Source organism: Carcharodon carcharias, chromosome 1 (genome assembly GCF_017639515.1).
Source record: "Carcharodon carcharias isolate sCarCar2 chromosome 1, sCarCar2.pri, whole genome shotgun sequence".
In the NCBI taxonomy this organism is placed as follows: domain Eukaryota; kingdom Metazoa; phylum Chordata; class Chondrichthyes; order Lamniformes; family Lamnidae; genus Carcharodon; species Carcharodon carcharias.
The window spans coordinates 168,668,343-168,691,524 of record NC_054467.1 but is presented as its reverse complement, the minus strand read 5'-3'; the positions used below and the strand labels follow the sequence as shown (position 1 = coordinate 168,691,524).

The 23,182-nt window shown below is 45.6% G+C and overlaps 1 protein-coding gene across 1 annotated transcript in view; it reads right to left on the bottom strand.

Moving 5' to 3' along the window:
- Window positions 1-23,182, bottom strand: part of adamts6 (ADAM metallopeptidase with thrombospondin type 1 motif, 6) — a 347,102-nt gene that overhangs the window by 79,048 nt on the left and 244,872 nt on the right. The window contains exons 13-14 of the mRNA XM_041191657.1: window positions 11,769-11,914; window positions 5,760-5,823 (exon numbers count right to left, since the gene is read on the bottom strand). Of these exons, the coding sequence (XP_041047591.1) occupies window positions 5,760-5,823; window positions 11,769-11,914 (210 nt within the window). The remainder of the gene's footprint in view (window positions 1-5,759; window positions 5,824-11,768; window positions 11,915-23,182) is intronic.

Genomic DNA, 23,182 nt, shown 5'->3' with positions numbered 1-23,182 from the left:
CCACTTAATGCTCCGTTGCCTGGAGATGGTACAGCCGCCCCTCATGTGGGCACAAGTCCCACCCCAGAGAGTTGCCAACCAATCTGATTGGTCGGCAGCTCTGTGGCCATAGCAACACCAGAGCCAGCAGTGGCCAGGGCGGGGACTACAAGCCATCCCCAGGTTCTAAGTCCCAGAGTGCAGGGTGAGGAGGTGAGGCCTGAGGGGAGTGGGAAGGAGGAGGATGGGGAGAAGGTGCGGCAGTCTTGATGGGGAGGTTGGGGTGAGGAAGCACCCATGGGGAGGGGGGGGGACCCGATGTAGAAAGGAGGTTATTGGGTGAGGCAGGTGACCTGACTGGCATCCCCTTGCTCCTGAACTCCTCTCTGGGAGGGGGTCCTTAAGTGACCAATAACTGGCCACTTAAGGGACGCAATTGGTGCGAGGGTGGGCAGGCAGGCCGCCTGAGGCCTCACTGGTCCCTGTAAAACAGGTCAGGGCAGGAGGCTGGCAGGATGCTCATCCAGGGATTTTTATGACACCCCCTCGCCCACCTGCAAACCCGCCGGTGGGAGAACTGTAAAATTCTGCCCTATGTTCAAGATTAAATGCCATTTTAAACGCTGCATCAAACATGTTACACCCCAGTTTGAAATCTAATATCCTGAAAGATGACATTTTACATAGCACTTGGCTGCTAGCATCACTGTCAATCCTCATTAATCGATGCCAGCAATCATGTAAATCTTATTCCTCCTCCTCCTCCAGGTACCATGCCCTAAGAGGGCATTGGCTACTATTGGATTGGTCCATGATTATGCTTGGCAAAGTATTGCCGTGGTTTACCGTTGGCTTCTGCAATATGGCTGACCAGGTATCTCTCCCGCCCTTACCACCTGCCATCAGGCATACTGGAAGTATTTACAGACTGATAACTACTCTGTCTGGCCACATTATTCATGCACCTCCCACGGCCAACAAGCCTTGAAGTAGGACTTGAACCCGGAGCTTCTAGCCCAGAGGTAGGGATACAACCAGGTGCCACAAGTCGTTCCCGTAAATAGCATTAGTGTAACCACATGACCTCTATCACTGTTTCAAAATCCAGATTTATCCAGCTTTAACTAGTTTGACTCAATTTGCTTTGCCATTGTCAAACACTGGTCAGTTCAAAAAAATTCAGCTGCAAACCTTTAATCACAGGTGTTGCAGACATTCCTGACATTTTTCAGAAATTTCAAACTTGCTTCTTCTCCACTGCTATCAAATTTAGGTTACTATGTTGCAAATCTATTGCTGACAATTAATGGAGTGACATTTTAATGTTAAAGAAGGTTGGGGAACATTGAGGGAAAGGAATACTCCAGAGAAAGATGCATCTTTTTATAGTGGACCCTAACAGTCCCTTGGTCTATATTATAATCGATTATATTTATTTGAAAGCATGCCCCAAGTGGCACAGGCTAAATCATAAATTTCAATTTGAATCCTCCAGAAGTCTTTCAACCTTTGAGGCTGAACCGAACTGTTCACAAACTCATTATCATATTTATTGCAGAGATGAGCATCCAACTACATATCCACACCATCAGTAAAATTGCCTATTTCCACCTTCATAACATCACCCAACTCTACCCTTGCTTCATCTCATCTACTGTTGAAACTCTCGACGATGCCTTTGTTACCTCTAGGCTTGACTATTCCAATGCATTCCTGGCCAGTCTCCCATTTTCCAACCTCTGTGACCTTTAGTTGTCTAACATCCTGCTGCCTGTATCCTAACTTGCATCAAGTCCTGTTCACCTATCATCCGAACTCGTCACACAGACCCTAATTAAGCAGGGCCTCCATTTAAAAAATCTTATCCTTGTTTTCAAATCCCTCCATAGCCTCACCTCTCCTTATCTCTGAACCTCCTCCAGCCCTCTGAGGTATCTGCGTTCCTTCAATTCTGGCCTCATGAATATCCCCGATTTGAATTACTCCACTACTGGTGGCCACACGGTCGGCTACCAAGACCCTAAGCTCTGAAATTTCCTCTCTAAACATCTTCACTTCCCTATTTCTCTTTCCTCCTTTAAGGTGTTCCTTAAAGCCTACCTCTTTGATCAAGCTTTTGCTCATCTGTCCCAATACCTTCCTATGTGACTCAGTGTCAAACAAGTTTCGATAAAGCTCCTGTTGAAGTGCCTTGAGATGTTTTCTTGTGCTAAGGATGCTACATAAATAGAAGTTGTTGTTCTCTCTTTAACTTTGTATTTTGTAGCAAACCTAGCTTGAAATTCACTTAGGCAGCTAGTTACAAATGTTCTTTTTTGGACAGGAGTCCTACCCCCCATTCAATGGATCGTTTTACCCACCGCCAGTATTCTCCCTCCACCTGGGCCCCTCCCTCTAGTCTCTAACCTGCTCTTGATCTTTTCATTGAGAACTGTCGGTGTGACATCAGCCATCTCAAATTCTCTGCTCCTCTCACCCACTCTAACCTGTCTCCTTCTGAACTTGCCGTACTCCATTCTCTCAGGTCCAACCCTGACTTTGTTATCAAACCTGCTGACAAGGGTGGTGCTGTTGTTGTCTGGAGCACTGACCTCTACCTCGCAGAGGCTGAGCACCAACTCTCAGGCATTTCTTCCAACCTCCCACTAAAACGTGACCCCACCACTGAACATCAAGCCATTGTTTCCAGGCCTGTCACTGATCTCATGTCATCTGGAGATCTTCCCTCCACAGCTTCCAACCTCACAGTCTCCCAACCTTGGACAGCCCGCTTCTACCTCCTTCCCAAAATCCACAAACAGGACTGTCCCGGCAGACCGATCGTGTCAGCCTGTTCCTGCCCCACGGAACTCATTTCTTGTTATCTTGACTCCATTCTCTCTCCCCTTGTCCAGACTCTTCCCACTTATATCCATGATTCCTCTGATGCCCTCCATCATATCAACGATTTCCAGTTCCCTGGCCCTAACCACCTCCTCTTCACTATGGACATCCAATTCCACTATCTCCATCCCCCACCAGGATGGTCTGAGGACTGTCCACTTCTTCCGTGAACAGAGACCCGAACAATCCCCATCCACCACTACTCTCCTCCCTCTGGCTGAACTTGTTATCTCACTGAACAATTTCTCCTTAAACTTGTCTTACTTGCTCCAAATAAAAGATGTGGTTATGGGTACCTGCATGGGCCCCATTTATGCCTGTGTCTTTATGGGGTATGTGGAACATTCCTTGTTCCAGTCCTACTCTGGCCCCCTCCCACAACTCTTTCTTTATTACATTGATGACTATATTGGTGCCACTTCATGTTCTCGTTTGGACCCTAAAATATGTATCAATTTTGCTTCCAATTTCTACCCGTCTATCACCTTCACATGGTCCATTTCCGACACATCTCTTCCTTGACCTCTCTGTCTCGAGTTCTGTGACTGTCTACCAATATTCATTATAGGAGAGAATTTTCCCCCCGTTGGGGGCGGGGTTGTGTGGGGACGGGGGCGGGCACAGGTGGACGCATACCCGATCAGTGCCCTGAATCGGGTCCACGTGGCCATTTTACGTGGGCGTCCAATTAAGGCATGCCCAGCGTGACACACGCTCAGAAGCGCTGAGTGCTCCCTGAGCTGGCTGGGGGGGTGGGAGTTCCCTGAGTCGGGAGTTCATTCTTTCGCGTGCATCCCTGAGGCACCTCTGTTTTAAGTTTTACAAATTTCAGTAAAGAAAAATACAATTTAAGACATATCCCCTCATGTGACAGTGTCAATGAACTTTAATGAAAAACTTAATTTAATTTATAAACCCTTCATGAAACCTCATACCGCCCATGGTTGAGGTTCCATGAAAAATCCGAAGGCTGCCTGGGCTCTTCACCTGCCCACCAACTTTAAGGTTGGACGGGCAGCTTTCTTAATAGCTTTCTTAATAGCCTTAATTAGTTAATTAATGGCCTTAACAGGCCTTTGACAGTTTGGCAGGTGCACAGCCAAGTTGGACGAGTGAGATGCACACCCGACGTTACTCCGTGTCATTTAATGCCTCGGCAAGCGGGCCCCGGCCCCACTCGCTGAGCCAAACATTCTCCACATAAGCCCACTGACTCCCACAGCTACCTCAACTACAGCTCCTCACACCCTGCTTCCTGTAAGGACTCTATCCCACTCTCTCTGTTCCTTCGCCTCCGTTGCATCAGTTCTGATGATGCCACCTTCCAAAAGGGGACTTCTGACATTTCTTCCTTCTTCCTTAAGCGAGGTTTCCCACCCACTGTGGTTGACAGGGCCCTCAATTGTGTCTGACCCATCTCCCGCGCCCCTGCCCTCACCCCTTCCCCTTCCTCCTAGAACCATGATAGGGATCTACTTGTCCTCACTTTTCATCCCACCAGCCTTTGCATTCAAAGGATCATTTTCTGCCATTTCCGCCAACTCCAGCATGATGCCATCACCAAACACATTTTCCCCTCACCTCCATTAGCATTCCATAGGGACTGTTCCCTCTGTGACACCCTGGTCCATTCTTCCATCATCCTCAACACCCCATCCCCTTCCTGTGGCATCTTCCCATGCAATCGCAGAAGGTGCAACACCTGCCCCTTTACCTCGTTCCTCCTCACTCCAAGGGCCCAAACACTCCTTTCAGCTTCACTTGCACCTCCTTCAATCTACTGCATTTGCTACTCCCAATGTGATCTCCTCTTCAGTGGGGAGACCAAACGCAGACTGGGTGACCACTTTGTGGAACACCTTTGGTCTGTCTGCAAGCATGGCTCAGATCTTCCTATCACTTCAACATACCACCCTGCTCCCATGCCCACATGTCCATCCTGGGCCTGTTGCAATGCTCCAGTGAAGCCATCGCAAACTGGAGGAACAGAACCTCATCTTCCGATTAGGCACTTTACAGCCTTCCGGACTTAACATTGAGTTCAACAACTTCAGATCATGAACCCCCTCCTCCATCTTCACCCCCTTTTCAATCCCTTTTTTAAAAAAATATATTTTTTATTCACATTTTTATTCATATTCATTTATTCATTGTTTTATTCCTTTTTTGCCCTTTTCATCCCTTTTTCTATCCCTTTTCCCTAAAAATTGCCCTAACGCTCCCTTTGTCTCATGTCCATGACATCTTTGTCAATCTCTCCTTATCATTGACTTTCTATCCTGCTTTACCTGCTGTTAACTCTGTTTCTCTCTCAATAAATGCTGTCAGACCTGCTGAGCTTTTCCAGCATTTTCTGTTTTTATTTAGTTATAAATGTTCTTGGGTTTTGTTATTGTTTATCAGTGAAAGCTCCGGTTACTAACTGGTTCTATCATGAAAGCTGGGTGATGTTTGGTGTGGGCCTTTTGGCTGGGCAACAACTAAATGAAGGGTTATAGAGGAAAGTATTTTCTAAAATGTTTTCAATGGGAGATAAAGAAAATTCAAATTTTTAATGTTGGTGAAAAGGTAATAAGAAAATCCATGTACACTGGAAATTTGAAATAAGAGCAAAAAATAAATGCTGGAAGTACATAACCAGGTGAGCGAACATCTCAAAGTTAAATGTGGGTTACTGTTCAAGGGGTGGTCTTCTTCAGAACAATCTTGATATGTGAGTCTCACGGGAAATATTAAAAACTATCTTTCTCATGCAGGTTATGGCTGGCCAGCTATGCATTTCCACAGCTTACTATATTTAATGGTGAACAGTTGTTTTCTCTGGAGAATTCTAGAATTGCAAAACTAAACTTTATCAACCATTACCATTGCCAGTAACCTTTAATGGTTTCACTTACGTCAGTATTACAGGAGCGGTAACGTCTTCTCTCTCCAAGGCAATACTTCCCACCACCAGAAGGCCTATTGTACAATTTGAAAAAAAAAATGATTCAAGAAATAGGATTCCATTTTGTCACATAAACCTTGAGAGATTAACAACTTAAAAATTAAACTGAGTTCAGCATATCACAGCCAGTATAAAAATGTCTAAACAATCACTTCAAGTACATTGAAAAGCAAGGCAGTATTTCAACACACTTGTTAACAGTTGCAGCAAGTTGTTCATAGCTAGAAATATAAATTAAAATATAAATTAAAAACTGTTTAAGGAAGAATTGTTTTTGTTTGTCAAAAGAAATAAGGATGTTTTATTAAAAATGTTTGATAATATTTTGCATGGATTAGCTAAAGGGTATTCATTTTTTGATTAAATCATTATCAAAGCAAGCCTTCTTACACTTTCGTCCACGTGCAAAATACATCATTAATGTTCTATTGAAAACAAACTGTTCAGTCAGCAGAAAACTTAGTGGAGGAGACTTAACTGGTCCATTTTGAAGGATTTCCCACATTTAAACAGGACCAGCGGACTGAACAGAAAAACAGGTGCCAGGTCCAGGTGCCTCTGAAGAAGTCAGAGGAGCAGTTCTGCTTCTCTCAGCCCCACAAAAATAAATAAGCACTTATCTTCCGGGCTCCTCTTTGGCTGCGTCACAGCAGATGCTGTTCACAGTGTGCATGGCACATGGCCTGCCCAGCTGAGTCTTAAAATGGCATCAGTATCCTATATGTGTCTTATAGTATCCTGATTTGAAAATCCTAATTAGTGATCTGCTTGCTTCAAGCAGCTGCCTGTTTTGAGGACTTGAACAAATTGGCGATGGCCACAGCAATGGCAGGAAGGGCGTGGAAAGCTTTCTCTCATGATTCTAGATGATCGAGGGGGCTTCAAAATCTGCCCCAGTTTTTATTTCACATGGAGTAAGGGAGTAACTTTCAATTTAGACATCAAAATACAGTATTATATCAGCTGCCCATTATATACCTTACCAATCCCATATGGCCCATTTTACCCTTGCCATAGTTGGAGGTTACCTCCCCTGCAACCCCCCACTCCAAAATCTCTACATCTTACTTGCTCATGTTAACTTTTTCTAGTTCTATTACCTCCTGATTTTGGTGATTCAAGCTTAGCACTTTTTTGTTGAAAGTTTTGGAGCATAACTGCTTTAAGCATTTCCCATAGGACAGCATCCAAGTATTACTGAATTTGGATAGATCATGTTATCCACTATTTTAGCATCTTGGTGACAAAAGTTAGCCCATATAAGGCAAAAAGCTGAGTCCAGCCATCTCATTAGTAAGCAACCAATAGGAAAACAAGAAGATCATTTAAATAGAAAACTATTAAACTATTTTTTAATTTAGACAGTATTGCTGGATGCACTAAATGAAGGAAAAGAATATTAAAGAAAGGCAAGTAAAAGTTTGAAGAATGTTACGGCAAGTATTTCTTTACAGCTTCGCCTGCTCTGCTGCGTAACTTTGACAGAGGGTTAGTGGAACACCCGTCTGCATGAGTAAATGGGCTTTCTGCCAAATCTCTGCCAAAGTTACGGAGGCTTTGCAGAAGAAGCTTTGAGAAATCCCTGGTGTTGTCATTAATCTGTGTTTCACACCAAATCAAACTAATTCTAAGAACTAAAATTTGAAAGACTAGTAACAAACAATTTGCCACATATGAAGCACGTTTATATTAATTTTTCTTAACATTCTGCCTATCTTTTTCATAATGTGATTTAAAAAGTGCTGCAAAGCATATTTTCCTGAGTAGATAACAGAACAGTTTATGAATTAAAGATTTGTGGGAAGATTTTCCTTACTCTTGTCCCTTGGGAAACACCCAGTTCACTGCCAAAGATCAGGAAAAAGGGACAGAGGCAAAATTCACCCAATTCTTTCTATTTTCTGTTGTATTAGACTTCCTGGACCTTTCTTGATTTAGGCCTGAGGTGACAGGGGGGCATTTCTCACACACTAGTCCAACTCTGCTCTTGCAAAAGTTTATTGATGAAAAGAGATATTTTGGTGCAGATGGTTCATTGTATCCATGTATCCCTTGCAAAAGTAACTCAGCTGGTCCCATTTTCCCACCCTTTAGCTGTGGCTCTGCAATTTTTTTCTCTTTAGGTTCCGCTTTGAAAGCCATGGTTGAAACTGCCTCCATCGCATTCGTAAATAGTGTATTCCAGATCTCAACCACTCACTGCACCTAAGAATTTTTCCTCATGTCACCCTGGTTCTTTGTCAATCTGGTTCATCATCTTTCCATCAATAAGAACAATTTTTTTCTATCTGGTCTGTCTAGACCTCTCATGATCTATCAAATCTTCTCTCAACCTTCTCTTCTCCAAGGAGTTCAGCCTCAGCTTCTCCAATCTATCCATGTAACTGAAGTTCCTCATCCCTGGAACCATTCTTAGAAACCTTCTCTGTATCCTCTCTAAAGTCTTCACTATCCTTCTTGAAGTGTGTTACTCAGAATTTGACATAATGCACCATTTGAGGCTGAATGAATGCTTTATAAAGGCTCATCATAACTCCCTTGTTTTTGTACTCTATGCCTCTATTTATAATGTTGGTTCAGTATTATATCTCAACCTATATCTTCGAAGATTCTTGGCATAAAACCCAATGTCCAATCATTTTTACAACCTTACTCATTTGAGGTTTTAATGTCCTGTGGACCTAAGCCCCCCAAATCATTCTGTTCTTTCTCACTACTCAAACTCCCCTATTCAATATGTAATTATTACATTAATTTTTCAGATCAGAATATTCCACCTTACAATGAATTCTACATCCTTCCTTTTTACACATTCTCCCATCTTATCAATATCCCCTTGCAGCTTCCTTTATGTCTTGCAATTATTTACTAAGGGTGGAATTTTCCCGGCCTGCTGGCATTGGGCGTGTTTGTGTGGTGTGAGCAGACAATAGGACAAGAAGGCCAAAAATTGGTTTCACAACGTCATGAAACCAGTTTGCAATTGTTCGCTCAGCCTGTCGATGGGGGACCATGTTTCCCGCCATTGGAAGTCAGAAACCTCATTGTAATACATTTCCATATCAACCCACTGGATATCATCCACCCCCACCCCCTGCTGGATCATCTGCCCACATCGGCGGGAAAACACGCCGACATAATTCACAACAACATATATATGGCGTGCACTAGGTGGGCTGCACTTTGCTCAGGACTTGTTTGCCTACCTTGCTATGGGCACCACTCGCAGTCATCAGCACCAGGCTTCACAGACAGCACCACATCACTTTTAGGGGAGCTCACCTACCTACCAGGCCAACCATAAGGTGTGGGTGGCTTTTCAATGGCTGCAGAACCAGGGTTGTACTGGGAATGGAGGGTATCCCAGGGTGTATGTGGGGGCACATGTTGATCTGTGCAAGTGGCCTCAAGATGGTGAGGGCTGAGAAGACAGTTTCCAGAGGAGATGACGCCAGATGGACATGTGAGGATATGTGTACGTGAGAATGGGTGGTGTCCCTTGAGCTGGCAGTGAATGAGATACCAGTGAAAGTGTGATGTGCTTGAGTGTGTGAGTTTAGAGTGATGAGATGGTTGCCTTACCCTGGCTGCACAGATGAGATCATTCTTCCTCTATCTGCTTGGATGGCCAACCTCTTCTGTGTAGCATTGGCATTGATCACCACTGCCATTGCTCTCCAGCCAGAGTGGTAATGTTGCTGCCCCTCCTGCAGTCAGAGAGAGGGTAGAGGACATCACAACGTGCCTCCACAGCATCCAAAAGGCACTTGAAGGATGTGTCACTAAACCTGGGGGCTGCAGTCTTCTTCCCTTTTGGGACCATTTCTTCTTAGCAGCAGAGCTGGGCTGGAAGCACTGACAAGTGTGCACATGGTGTACTTTAAATGTGGCACCTGGTGTGACGAAGCAGCGAGGTGATGGCATGGTGGGCAAATGAGAGCCCACCCGTCATCGAAATGGCATGTTTCCCAGAAATGGGAAGATGTGATGGGGTTGGGATGATACAGCATGAGAAGCCGTCATTGTGGCTAGCGGGTAAAGTGTCATTTTTCCCGCCCGCTACAGCACTTAGTGCAAATCATTTGACAATTCACCCCTATGTCTACCATTTTGGTAGAATCCTTAAGTTTACACACCACTCCCTCTAGCTCTATACCAAATCATTGAGGTACAGAATGAAGAGAGCAGTCTCAGAATAGAACCCTGTGGGACAATGTTAGCTACTTCCAGCCACTCTAAGGAATTGCCTGTTAACCCGTGCTCTTTGCTTCTTCCTTCTAATTAGCTTTTAATCCAACTTACTACCCTCCCTCTATCATACTGCTACACCTTCTCCAATGGTCCCCTGTATGGTCTCAGCATAGATCTTCAGACGCTGGGTGGAAATGCATGTCGCCAGCATGCATGGGCAGGCAACAGGATTTCACACCAGCAACAACCAATTAATTGGCTCCCATGGTTCTGTTGTTTTATTCAGGATGGCCACCACCAACCACCCCACACCTCACCCCTCCCCCCACCACCCCGCCACCCCCTAGCCCCCACCCACCGGGAGCAATGGCCAGTGCTGAGGCAGGCTGGAGACCAGGGGCCCAGTGGGTTTGTGAAGACAAGATTTAAAACTAAGAATGTGCGAGTGCTGGAGAGGAAATCCCTCTGGGGAAATCATGGGGCTGTGGGTGCTGCCTTCCCTGCCTGTGCTCTCTCTTTGCTTTATAAACCTTTTCCCCAGGGCTGCTGCTGGGAGGCCACCTCCATTTAGCTGATGGTCTCCTCACGAGGCAGTGGATCGATCCGCCATTGGCAGACTGCCAATGGCACCTTAAAATGTCTCCTAATTCAACCTTTAATTATAAGAATTGGTGGCATGCCTCCTTGAGATGGGCAGTCTGTCCGCTTCCGGCCCCACTGTTGGTAAAATGCCTCAACCTATCAGCCCTTGTTGGGGAGCCAATCTGACCCAGCTCCCCATGATTTTACCTGCCTCCCACTCCCGCCCTGCTCCCAGGGGTCCACTATGTCCTCTGCAGGGGCTTGAATTTAAATTTAGAGATCAGCCACTTAGGAGTGAAATCAGTCGAAGTATACTGGAAATTTGCAATGTAATTCCCTGAAAGGCTGTGGATGATGGAGCAATTGAAATTTTCAAGACTGATCAATAGATTTTTTTTGGATAAAGGTATCTCGGGATGTGGAACAAAAATTGGTAAATAAAATTGAGGTACAGATCTGCCATGGTCTAAGTGAATAATGGAACAGGCTCAAAAGTTTGAACAGCCCACTGCTGTTCCTGTGCTTCAATGTACTCGCCAGGTTCAGTCTAGTGAGCTGCATCAGTTGGTTCATTTGATGCCACAAGCTGACTGGCTCAATGCAAATGAAACCAGGGCCCCAAAATTGCTGCTGCTTCTTTGCCACAGTTATGGGCAAATAGTTGGCACCCAAAATCTTCACTGACATCTATGCAAGAAGGATTTCTAACACAGACACAACCTATCTTTGCTTGCTTTTTGCAGATTTTCTTTAAATAGCAATATTTGAAAAGGAGATGTATTGCCTGTCTGCTTAGTCTGTACAGTTATCTGAATATCCCACCTGTTATATAGAATCATAGAATTGTTCCAACATAGAAACATACCATTGTTGTGTCTGTGCTGGTTCTCTGCAAGAGCAATGCACCTAGTGGTGCCGGTAAGGAATTATTGAGGGACACTTAAATTGATCTTGCAAACTGCTTCACTGTTAGAAATAGTGGCAGTTCAGCATATTATCTGTGACCACAGATATCCGATAAACAGTATTATTTAGAGGTGCTAACCCATAATTATAGAATATTACTATATTCAGTCTTGTTCTTCCATTGCAACCTTTTGATCCATGTTATAGAGAACATATGAAATCAAGTTACAGTGTTGTTTTCAAATATGTCTTTTTGCTCTGGCTTACTTTAGTTACTTACGCTGGACTGTCACAGTGCCTCAGAGATGAGGAGACTCCTCCCCCACATGTTCTACTGCATTCTCCCCATATGGACCATGGTCCCCAGCCTCCATCTACACTCTGAGGCCAAGTACCGAAAAGTACACATTCACCTTGATAACACCACTGTAAGAGACCAGAAAACACAGAATTAGCTATTCAATTAACAGGGTGTGAATAGTCTAACACATTAAGCAATAATGAATTGTAGCAATTAGTAATCCCTATCCTAACAAAATGTAAACTTAAGAGTTAAATACCAATTACTTTTGTTCAACTATTAGGGCTAGATTTTTACTACCCAGGCAGGTAGCTCAAGTAGGGAAATTTCCCCACTTGGCAGATCCACCTCGTTTAAATGACCCTATTGGACCCAATTTTTGCTCAGGGAGGCAGGGGTGAGATAGAGACAGGCCTACCAAAGCAGATCATAGGTGGCCACAGGGGCGGATGAAGGCCAAGGTGGTCTTGCTAGAAGGTCCGCCTCGGTTCTTTGTCCCAGTTGTTTTAAAAGATGTTAGGCCAACTAGCCTTCACCCTCACACACTCCCCCTCTGACCCCCATGCCCCATCATACACCCATTGCACCTCCATGTCAACTCAAGCCCCCAACCACCCTCCATTCCCCCTCATACCTCCCACAAAGCACTTCCCTACCCACTTACCCAGAATCCAGCATGGGAAGACCTTATGAGGCATGTGGAGATGAAAATAAAATAAACTTCTAACAATCTAATACAGCTTTAACTCATACACACTTAATAGTGAATACAACTCCCATTCATGAAATCTATTAAAAGCTTTTAAATCTCCTTAAGTGGTTAGTCGGTTATAAAAGTAAACACACTTCAAAGACAGCTAAACCTTTAAACTGCCAATTAAACTGTGAACTCAGAATCCCCTGCTGGGATAAGTACTTTAGTAGCTTTTGAAACCCTGCCAAGCATTCATGGTGACAGCCCTTGGGAAATGTCAATAAAGAACTCTATTAAAACTCTAGAACAGAGTTTGTCTTTTTATAGCCTATATCAGACAACTTGTCAATCAAAGCAGTCTAACAGATGCTATTTATTATAACTCTGACAGCTTAAACCTGTTCTTTTCATTTTTAAAGAGCAGGGGATTTTAAAAACTTCAGGTCATGACACTTAAACAGACGTTATCCGTCCATCGAGAGAATTTACGTCTTCTCCATCAATTCGTGACTTCCACACTGCGGGTTAAGGCCTGTTGTTCAGACAAAATTGTGTCTATTTGAACTTAGCATTAGGCTCAAATGGGCCTGCTGAGTTTGGTTTTCCCACCGATATGGATCATGCCCCTCCCCTTTTTCCATGCCAGCAAAAATTGGATCTGTCAGAAATGGGAACGGGACTTCTGCATCCATGTCCCACCTGCCATTCTTAAGGGCCGCGGAGTCTTCCCACTCTGTGAAAATACGGCCCTTAAAGTCTCACGGTTGCTTCCGATTCTGCTCACAAATGTTGTGACATTTCACAAAATCATCAAATGGTTACAGCATAGAAGGAGGCCCTTTGGCCCATTGTGTCTGTGCTAGCTCTCTGAAGGAGCAATTCACCAAGTACCATTGCCCATCCTTTTCCCCATAGCCCTGAAATGTTCTTCTTTTCAGATCATGATCTAATTCCCTTTTGCAAGCCTCCATTGACCCTGACTCCATCACACTTTCTGGCATTGCATTCCAGATCCTAACCACTCGCTGCATGAAAACATTTTACCTCATGTCGCCATTGTCTCTTTTGCAAATTGCTTTAAATGTGTGCCCTCTTATCCTCAATCCTTTCCCCAATAGGAACAGTTTCTCCCTATTTACTCCGTCCAGACCCCTCATGATTTTGAATACTCCTGTCAAATCTCCTCTCAGCCTTCCCTTCTCCAAGAATAGACGCAACTTATCCAATCTATCTGATGGCAATGAAGTTTCTCATCTCTGGAACCATCCTCGTAAATCTTTTCTGCACCGCCTCTAATGCCTTCACATCCTTCCTAAATTGTGATGCCCAGAACTGGTCCCAATACCCCAGTTGAGGCTAAACCCTTGGTCAAGATCCTCTGCTCTCTGAATCATCGGAAACAATTCAGTGAAATTCCTGATGCGCTACCTCCATGGGAATTGCCTGGGAAGTTTAAACTTCTGATGGGCAATTCACCAGTTCCCCAGGACTCTCCGCAAAAGTCTCCCGACTCTGAGTTAGAGTTGGAGACTTTGGACAGCTCCGACTCACTTATCTGAATAGTTACCCAGGAAATGTTAAGACAGAAATATCTGAGTCTAACCCCTGGGTAACTATACGGCTGACACCCTCAATCATGCACACTGACCCCCTGACACCTCCCTTGACATCCCGACTACCCCCTTCACCCACTGACTACCCCCCTTTGACTCCCCAATTTGACTACCTTCCACCCAACCATCTGACTACCCCTGACCCGAACCAACTACCCCCTCCTCTCAACAATGCTAACTGACCAACTCCCTGCCCCGAGCTGTCCAGGCCCACCACCTGACTAACCCAAGATGAGACTGCAGAATCACAGAATCTTTACAGTGCAGAAGGAGACCATTTGGCCACTCTGCACTGGCTCTCTGAAAGAGCATTCTACCTATTCCCACTCTCCTGCCTAATCCCCGTAACCTTGCACATACATTCTTTTCAGATAGCAATCTGATTTCCTTTAGAATATCTCGATCAAACCTGCTCAGGAAGTTCATCACTCTCTCAGGAAGTTTGTTCCAGACTCCAACCACCCTCTGGGTGAAAAAAATTTCCTCATGTCACATTTACTCCTTTTGCCAATTATTTTGAATCTGTGCCCTCTAGTTCTTGATGCTCTTTTGAGCAGGAACAGTTTCTTACTATTAACCCTGTCCATGCCCTTCAGGATCTTGAAAATCTCTTCAAGTCTCCTCTCAGCCATCTTTTCTCCAAGGAAAACAGTCCCAACCCCTCAAATCTATCCTCATAGTTACAGTTCTTTATCCCTGGAATCTTCTTTAGACCTACGCCCTGACCCACCTACCCATTCACCCACTTATCCAACTCACCCAGAGGCCACCTTACCCCCTACCCACCTGCCACCCTACTACCATGCCCACCTGTCACCCCACCCACCTGTCACCTTACCCACATGCCAACTCATCCAATTACATCATCCACTTACTCACTCTTTCCATTCACGCATTCGTTCAGTCACCCATTCACTAACCTTCACATTGTACATTTAAACTTACCTTACAGCAGCTAGTGCATTAAAAAGGAGGCATGTCCATTCTTCCCCCCAATGCTACAGTGCTGCAATGGAGCTTTTTGATGGAACCTGCACTCTGCATTTCTGAAGAAGCCAGGCTTGGAAGACACGGCCAGAAATGTGGAGAAGTGTCAGGGTGGGCAAAAGTAGGAGTTGGGTGGCCACTCCTCGGAAGATCTGGGCTAATGTTTTATATAGGTTTTAAAATAACTTGCTTGCTTTTGTACTCACTGCTCTGCACATATACACCCAGGTCCCTCTGCTCCAGTACCGACTTTAGAATTGTAACCATTTTTTATATTGTCTCTCTGTGTTCCTCCTACCAAAATGTGTTACTTCACAATTATTTGTATTGAACTTCATCTGTCACTTGTCCGTGATTTCCACCAACCTTTTCATGTCCTCTTAAATTTCTCCACTATCCTTATCATGACTCACAATATTTCCATGTTCTGTTTCATCTGCAAATTTTGCAGTCGTGCCCTGTACACCAAGGTCTAGGTCATTAATATATATCAGGAAGAGCAGGGATTCTAACACTACCCCTGGGATCTCCACTATAAACCTTTCCCAGTCCGAAAAAATGAACCATTCACCACTACTCTCTTATTCCTGTCACTCAGCTAATTTTGTATCCATGTTGCTACATGACCTCTAACTCTATCATTACCCCCAAGCCAAGGGATCAACCCTGGTTCAATGAAGAGTGCAGGAGGGCATGCCAGGGGCAGCACCAGGCATACATAAGAATGAGGTGTCAACCTGGTGAAGCTATAAAACAGGAATACTTGCGTGCCAAGCAGCATAATCAGCAAGTGATAGACAGAGCTAAGCGATCCCATAACCAACGGATCATATCTAGGCTCTGCAGTCCTGCCTCATCCAGTCATGAATTGTGGTGAACAATTAAACAACTCACTGGAAGAGGAGGCTCCACAAAGATCCCCGTCCTCAATGATGAGGGAGCCCAGCACGTCTGTGCAAAAGATAAGACTGAAGCATTTCAGCCAGAAGTGCTGAGTGGATGATCCATCTTGGCCTCCTCCGGAGGTCCCCAGCATCATAGACCCATGACCATTACCATGTAGAAGGACAAAGGCAGCAGATAGATGGGAACATCACTACCTGAAGACCCCCTCCAAATCACTCATCATCCTGATTTGGAAATATATCTCCATATCTTTACCACATGGACTGCAGCAGTTCAAGAAGGCAGCTCACCACCACCTTCTCAAAGGCAACTAGGGATGGGCGATAAACACTGGCCCAGCCAGTGAAGCCCGTGAATGAATAAAAGTAAAATCAATACTACCAACTCTCCTCCCTTCCTTCCTTTCCTATCTTTCCTGAATGCCTTGTATCCAAGAATATTTAATACAGTTCTGCCCTTTGAGTCAGGCCTCTGTTATCACCACAACATCATATTTCCCCCTGGCTATCTGCATCTGTAACTCACTAATCTTACTTATCACACTTCGTACATTCACATACATGCACTGTAACCCTAATTTATTGCCTCGTACGCTGAACCTACCTAATGCCTTACTATTTCCTACCCCAGTATTACCTGTGTCTCCCAATATACTTGCACACTGGTATCCCTCTCTAGTATTCCTGTTTCCCATATCCCTGCCAAGTTGGGTTAAGCTTGCATGAAAAGTAACCTGTACTCATTGCACTTTCATTACAAATTTGAGCAAGGACCAAGGTTCAAGGTTGTCATAGCTGAATTTCTATTAGTTTCTTGGGGGAATTTAGTGCTCATCAAGGTGAAAGATTGGATTGGAGGAATGCAACATTTTCATCACTTGTGTCAGCATCAAAAATCCACAAGTTAAGTGTTACTCACCCAGATGATGAACAAAATGCATGCTGCACTGCCCAACCCCAATTTCAGAAGTTTACCTGTTAGTGCGCCTCCCCAAATGTTTCTACTTTACATTCCAATTTATAGCTTCTCTAAATGATATTGCTAATTTAGTGCTTGATATGAGGCAGTTATGCATGTTGGTTAACATTCTTTGAGAACTGAGTTGTTATTACCAAACTATATTTAATATCAAACCCAGTTAGCCCACAGAGAGGGGAGATTTTCATTCTATCAATCTGAACTGATTTCAAACACAAGTTTTGGGGTTAGATAGTAATCCCTTGAACCATACATTTCTTTAACTTATGAAAATATGTTAATATTGAATTAACAAAACTCTTCATTATGCATTGTTTGAATTTGTGACATTCATTAAAACGTAGCATATTTACTTTTGCATATTTGCAAAATTTGTTTTCTAAAAAAGGTAACAGCTTTCATTTAAATCCATTAAAAACTATACAAGTGAAATATACATAAAGTAAAGAAACACTGAGTATTCTTTTCAAATTGGTGCTATTTACTCTTTGCAACAACTCCTATCTTGAGAAAGAAAATGACAAATGTCCATTTTCACATATTTTGTTCAAGATTTTCCATCACTGTTTATTCTGACTTATCAATGTGGATTTTTTGAACTCATGATATCATCAAACGTGTTATAAGATGTCAACAGATGAATTTAAAATTCTTGTAAAGAAATTCCAATCTCAATTGCATTTGGAAATAAAACAGGAACATTTGTACTTTTTAAATATAATTTTGCATGATTATCTTTAAGCATAATTAATCAGCTAGTAATGTGAAAAGTAAGAGCACTCTTCAAATATAGAACTTTTACTTGTTCCTTTACATGCACATTATATCCATTAAACATCTAGGACTTGGTTTGAAGTAAACAAGTTATGCTGAATTTAGTGCAATCTTTTAGAAGTAAATAGGAAATTCAGGCAGAACCATTTCATATTTAAGATAATGGACATATGGAACAAATTATGAGGGAAAGCCCTTTAAATAAATAGCATAAAGTGGTTCAAAGGACAAATAGCTATGCTCCTGTAAAAGGCAATTAAGACATATGATGAGAAGATACTTCTGTGGGATTAAAATAAAACAAAAAGGGGTAAATGAATGCACCAAATTGCTTACATTTTCACATGCTTATTTGGCATTTCCCAGTGGTAGCCAACATTAAGGTGTGTACAACAAAGGGGGAAAATATCAAAACAAGCAAGTGGGAAATTCAAACAATTTAACCCAATAAAGCAGAATTGCACTAATTGCGGAAGCGAGAGGTGGGGGGGGTGGTGTAACATGGAGCCCTACCCGCCGATGAAAATGGCGGGTTTTCACGCCGTATCTTCCTGAGCCCAACTCATTATATATTCACTCCTGCGAAACATGCCATTTCCACGGCGGGCAGACTTTCATTCGTCCGCTTGCCATCACCCCACTGTTGCATCACGCCGGCCGCCATCTTTAAAAGGAAAGCGCTTATCACCACCAGCTCACCAACACTGCCGTGGAGCCACGGCCTGCAAAGGCAAGAAGACTGCAGCCCCCCACTTCAACAACGGGTCCCTCGAGCGACTGCAGATGTTGTTGAGGCCCACAGGGATGTGCTCTACCCCCACTCTGACCGCAGGGGGTCACCAACCCAGCTTAGGAGACGTTGGCAACGGTGGCCAGCGAGAGCGCCCTGCAGAGGAGGACAACCACCCAGTGCCACAAAAGGATGAATGACTTCCTCCATTCCGTCAGGATAAGTCACTTTTTTCATCACTCCCAACTCACACACTCACAAACCCATCACACATTCACAGGGTCCTCACTCACTGCCAGTGCAAGGGACATCATCATTCACTCCTTCACACACACTGTCATTGTCCTCATCCCATCCATGGGGCCAACAGGCCAGGCATACTTATCATCTGGCCCAGCAGGTCTCCTTATACACTTTCCCCATCTCCATCCATGCAGAACGTTGCTGAGTCTGAGTCAGATGACAAACCTCTAGACTCGGTCATGGCACAATTGCTGGAACTGCAAAGACAAGCTCGGGAACATCAGGAAGGGATGTCCGCTGCACTCCTCAGATTGCAAGGCACGATGGAGAAGTCCATCTGCCTTCAGGCTGAGGTGTTAGCACCTGCCTGCCAATGCACAACAGTCAACTCTGGCAGAATGGCGGCCGCCAGGGAGGCCATGGTCCAGGACGTCACTCCTGCACTGTTGTGCGGGCTCAACTCCATCACTGATGCCCTAATTGGCCTCCAATAGTGTGTACGCGAGGTGGGTGCTGGGCAGCTCAATCTCACTCCAGCTACCCTTCCGGCTCACTGAGTCAGCCAGGGGCCCTTGGACACGCATAGGGAGGAGGATCAGCTCCTCTGGGGCCATCCACCCAGGTGACTCTGGGAGTGACCAGCCCATCTGACTCCCCTCTTCCTGTGACCTCCACAGACCCAGCTTCACAGGCCGAGGAGGGTGCCACTGCCACACAGCAGGACCCCGAAGGCAGATCGGGGCCCTCCAAGATTCGATCCTCCAGAGGACGCCGGCCAAAGTCATCACAGACAGGGCATCACAGTCAGCAGGCTGCCTCCACCTCTGCTGTGGATGGCTGGGGAGCATTAAGACATAGCAGCAGGGTTAGGAAGGTTAAGAAGATGTAACTCTTTTGAGTCAAAACAAGTTAAAAAGATGTAGTTGCACAGCCTGGGCGTGGGTGTTAATCACATGTACATATTGCTCACCACTGTCAGTAAACTCCCAAGGATGTCTCCCTGCCTATGGCTCCTTGTTCTGATGAGCAGTGCTCTTGTCACTCAGATGTGAAAACTTTCTGCACAAGATAAATGGCAGCTGTCTCAGTCCAGGGCCTCTTCCCTGTGCTCTGTGCAGCCTTCAGACCACAGTGATGGTCCAGCCTCACACTCCCTGGAAACATTACTGATGCCTACACCTCGGCAGTGCTGGTCATTGCTGCCAGAATGTAGTGAGCAGGCTTCATAGAGTTCCCTCATGCTCTCTGTGTGCTGGCCCCCAACACACCAGCATCTGCGACCAGTGATGCTGTGCACCAGCTCCTGAAGGGCTGAGGTGCTGAAGAAGGACCCAGCATCAGATGCATCTAAAGTTTCATGGCTGTGTCTCTGAGATGGCCCTGATCATGGAACACAAGTGAGCTGCCCTCAGCCAGACGGGAGTCAGACATTTCCAGAGGCTATGTGAAGATATATGATGTCCTCACTGCATGTTGTCATCATCCTCCTGCGATCGAGCAACTATTAGGGTCTCCACTGGATCCCCATGACAGGAGCATTCTCACATAGGGTATTAGCACTGTGATAAGCTAGACTGGAGTCAAATGTTCACAGCTGTGATGTGAGGATCTACGGGGCCACCTCACCCCAAGTCATCATCATCCTCCACAAATCTGGCAGCTATGAGGGCCTCCCAGGTGTGCCTGCCTCGTCTAGCCAGTGCAAGAGCATCATCTCCATCGTTGTCACCACTGAGGACCCCCCTACCCTCATCCGCATCAGCGTCCTCCTCATCGGAGGAGACGTGCAGCTCCTCCATCTTCTCCTCAGCCAGCTCCTCACCCCGTTGCAGCGCCAGGTTGTAAAGGGCGCAGCAGACAATGACGATGATGCATGACACCCTCTGTGGAATGTATTGCAGGGCTTCACCGGACTGGTCCAGACAATGGAACCACATCTTCAGCATCCCGATGGTTTGCTCCACCAAGTTGTGAGCTGCTGCATGAGTCTCGTTGTAATGTCGCTCTGCTAGAGTCTGAGGCTGCTGCACAGGTGTCATCAGCCACGGCCGCTGTGGTAGCCCTTGAACCCAGGAGCCATCCCTGCAGCCGCTGTGGACCCTGGAAGACTGCAGGATTTGCGAGCGACTCAGGATATAGGTGTCATGCACACTCCCTGGAAACTGTGCGCACACCTACAGGATGTGTTTCTGGTGGTCACACACCAGCTGCACATTCATTGAGTGGAACCACTTGCGGTTAATGAAGTCCACTGAGTGTAGCGAAGGAGACCTGAGCACCACATGAGAGCAGTCAATCACACCGTGCACCTGTGGGAATCCTGAGCTCAGGGAAAATCAAACAGCCCTTGCATTCTGGCTCTCCTGATCCTGGGCGAAATGAACAAAGTTGTGTGCCATGGAGAAGATGACATTCATCACCTCATGGATGCATTTGTGGGTGGCGGATTGTGAAATCCCACAGAGATCACCTGTGGAGCCCTGAAAGGAGCGATTGGCATAGAAATTGAGTGCCACAGCCACTTTCACAGCCACTGGCAGTGGATGCCCTCCATGTCCCCTTAGTGCCAAGTCCTGCAGTAAGTGGCATGAACCACCAGGTCCCTAGACATGCGCAGTCATCAATGACACTGGTTCTCAGTCACCTGCATGAATGGCAGGCAGTGTCTATAGACCCTGGGTGTCGCTAAGCACCGACCAGCCATGGCTCACTGTCGCTCCTGGACAGAGTGTGCGGGAGCCCTCTGCCCCTTCTTCATGAGGTTTCTGCTCCTGCCTTTGCGCGACCAGAAGCCTCAGTCGCTTTCTCCTCTGTCTTCTACAGTCTCTGTAGGCCATCAGGCATACAGCGAGATCACCAGGATCCATGATCCTATCGTGGTCCTCCTGCAGCATGAAAGAGAGACATGGTTATCATGGCTGTACTTAGCACCTTTCCTGGCCCTGTGTGACCGCCCCTTAATGCTTTCCAGAGAATGCTGGTCACCCCTCGGATGGCCAGAGACGAGTGCGCTGCATGGCTGCCCCATCAACCTGTGACATGGGGGACACTGGTCCAAACCAGGATGCTGAGATTGCAAGAGGCTGTGAGCACCTCCAGCAGTGACTGCTACATGGCCAGTGTTGGTGAGGAGATTGTACAACATGAGCAGTCCAACTGCTCAGAGGTCCAATAAAGTGGTGGTGGACTCGCACTCTGTGCCGGGGGATAGGGGCAGGGGGGTGGGGGTAAGGTATGGAGTGCTTGGTGGCCCTTTGGTGCCTCTGCATTGCTTGCATGGGCGGGCAGGTTAGGAGCCTGACCCCAATCATATCACTGTGGCTGCGCCTGATCTGTCTGAGTTGCAGAGGCATGTTCAGTTTATATAGGTGTCCCCAATGCATGGCCACTTCCCTCGCTAACCCTGCCCCCCACCTCGACTGCCTGTGCGCGGGATGCAGCGCCAGGACAGCACTTGCCACCCCCCTCTGTGGGGCCAGGCATCAGTTGCCCCCGCCCTTGCGGCACCCCTGAGGCCTGTAAACAACAGGAGAACGCTGCTGCTCACTTACCTCAGGTCCCCCAAAGTGAAGGCTACCAAGTCACGTTGTCTGTGTGAAACATGTTATGAAACATGTCGCCGTGTTTTCCCACCGATATGGACAGACAATGCAGCAAGGTTCCAAGAGCTTGGCAGGATGGCCTTTTAATTATATGCTAATGTATTACAATTAGCTCCCTGCTGACCAATGGTGGAAACGTGGCCTGCCGTTGGCGGGCTGAGCGGAAGATCACGACCTGACTTCACGCCGTTGTGGTGGGTCCCGCCATATTTTCCGTGCATGCCATCTGTCACATCTGCTGCCAGCGGCTCGGAAAATTCCACCCATACACTTTTTCCAGGGCTAGTGGACCTAGATGGCTGCTTCCAGAAGGGTTTCCATAAATACTTTGACTGTAATAAAAAGAAAGCGCCAACACTGAAGCAGAAAGACACCAAAGATCCATTCATAGCACATCAGGAAATGTCTAATGATAACAAAGGTAATCTGTCATGAGGCAATACTTTAAAATCTAGCAGTACAATCAGGTAGGATTAAAGAGGGGAGGAATGATCAGAAAGAGAGGCAAGATATAGCCTTCATTGGGAGCTACTAGTATCGGGAAAACTAAAGAAACGGCCATGGTGAGCACAGTCTTGGGAGCAGTAAAGCCTGGTGTGGTACTTCAGGGAGCGCTGTCAAAACCAAAGGGCTGACAAACGGCTAAAAGTAGGTTGTTAACTTAAATAAATCTAAACAACAGCAACATAGGCAGAGGTGAATTTATTAGAAAAAAGAACACCTATATGAATGCAAAGACATAAAGGACAGTTATTAAAAGTATAAAAAAAAGAACATCCAAGACAAGGAAAAGAGCATATCAAAAAATCAAAAGGGGAAACTTGAAATAAAAAAGTAAAACTACCAGTAGATAACTGAAGATATAT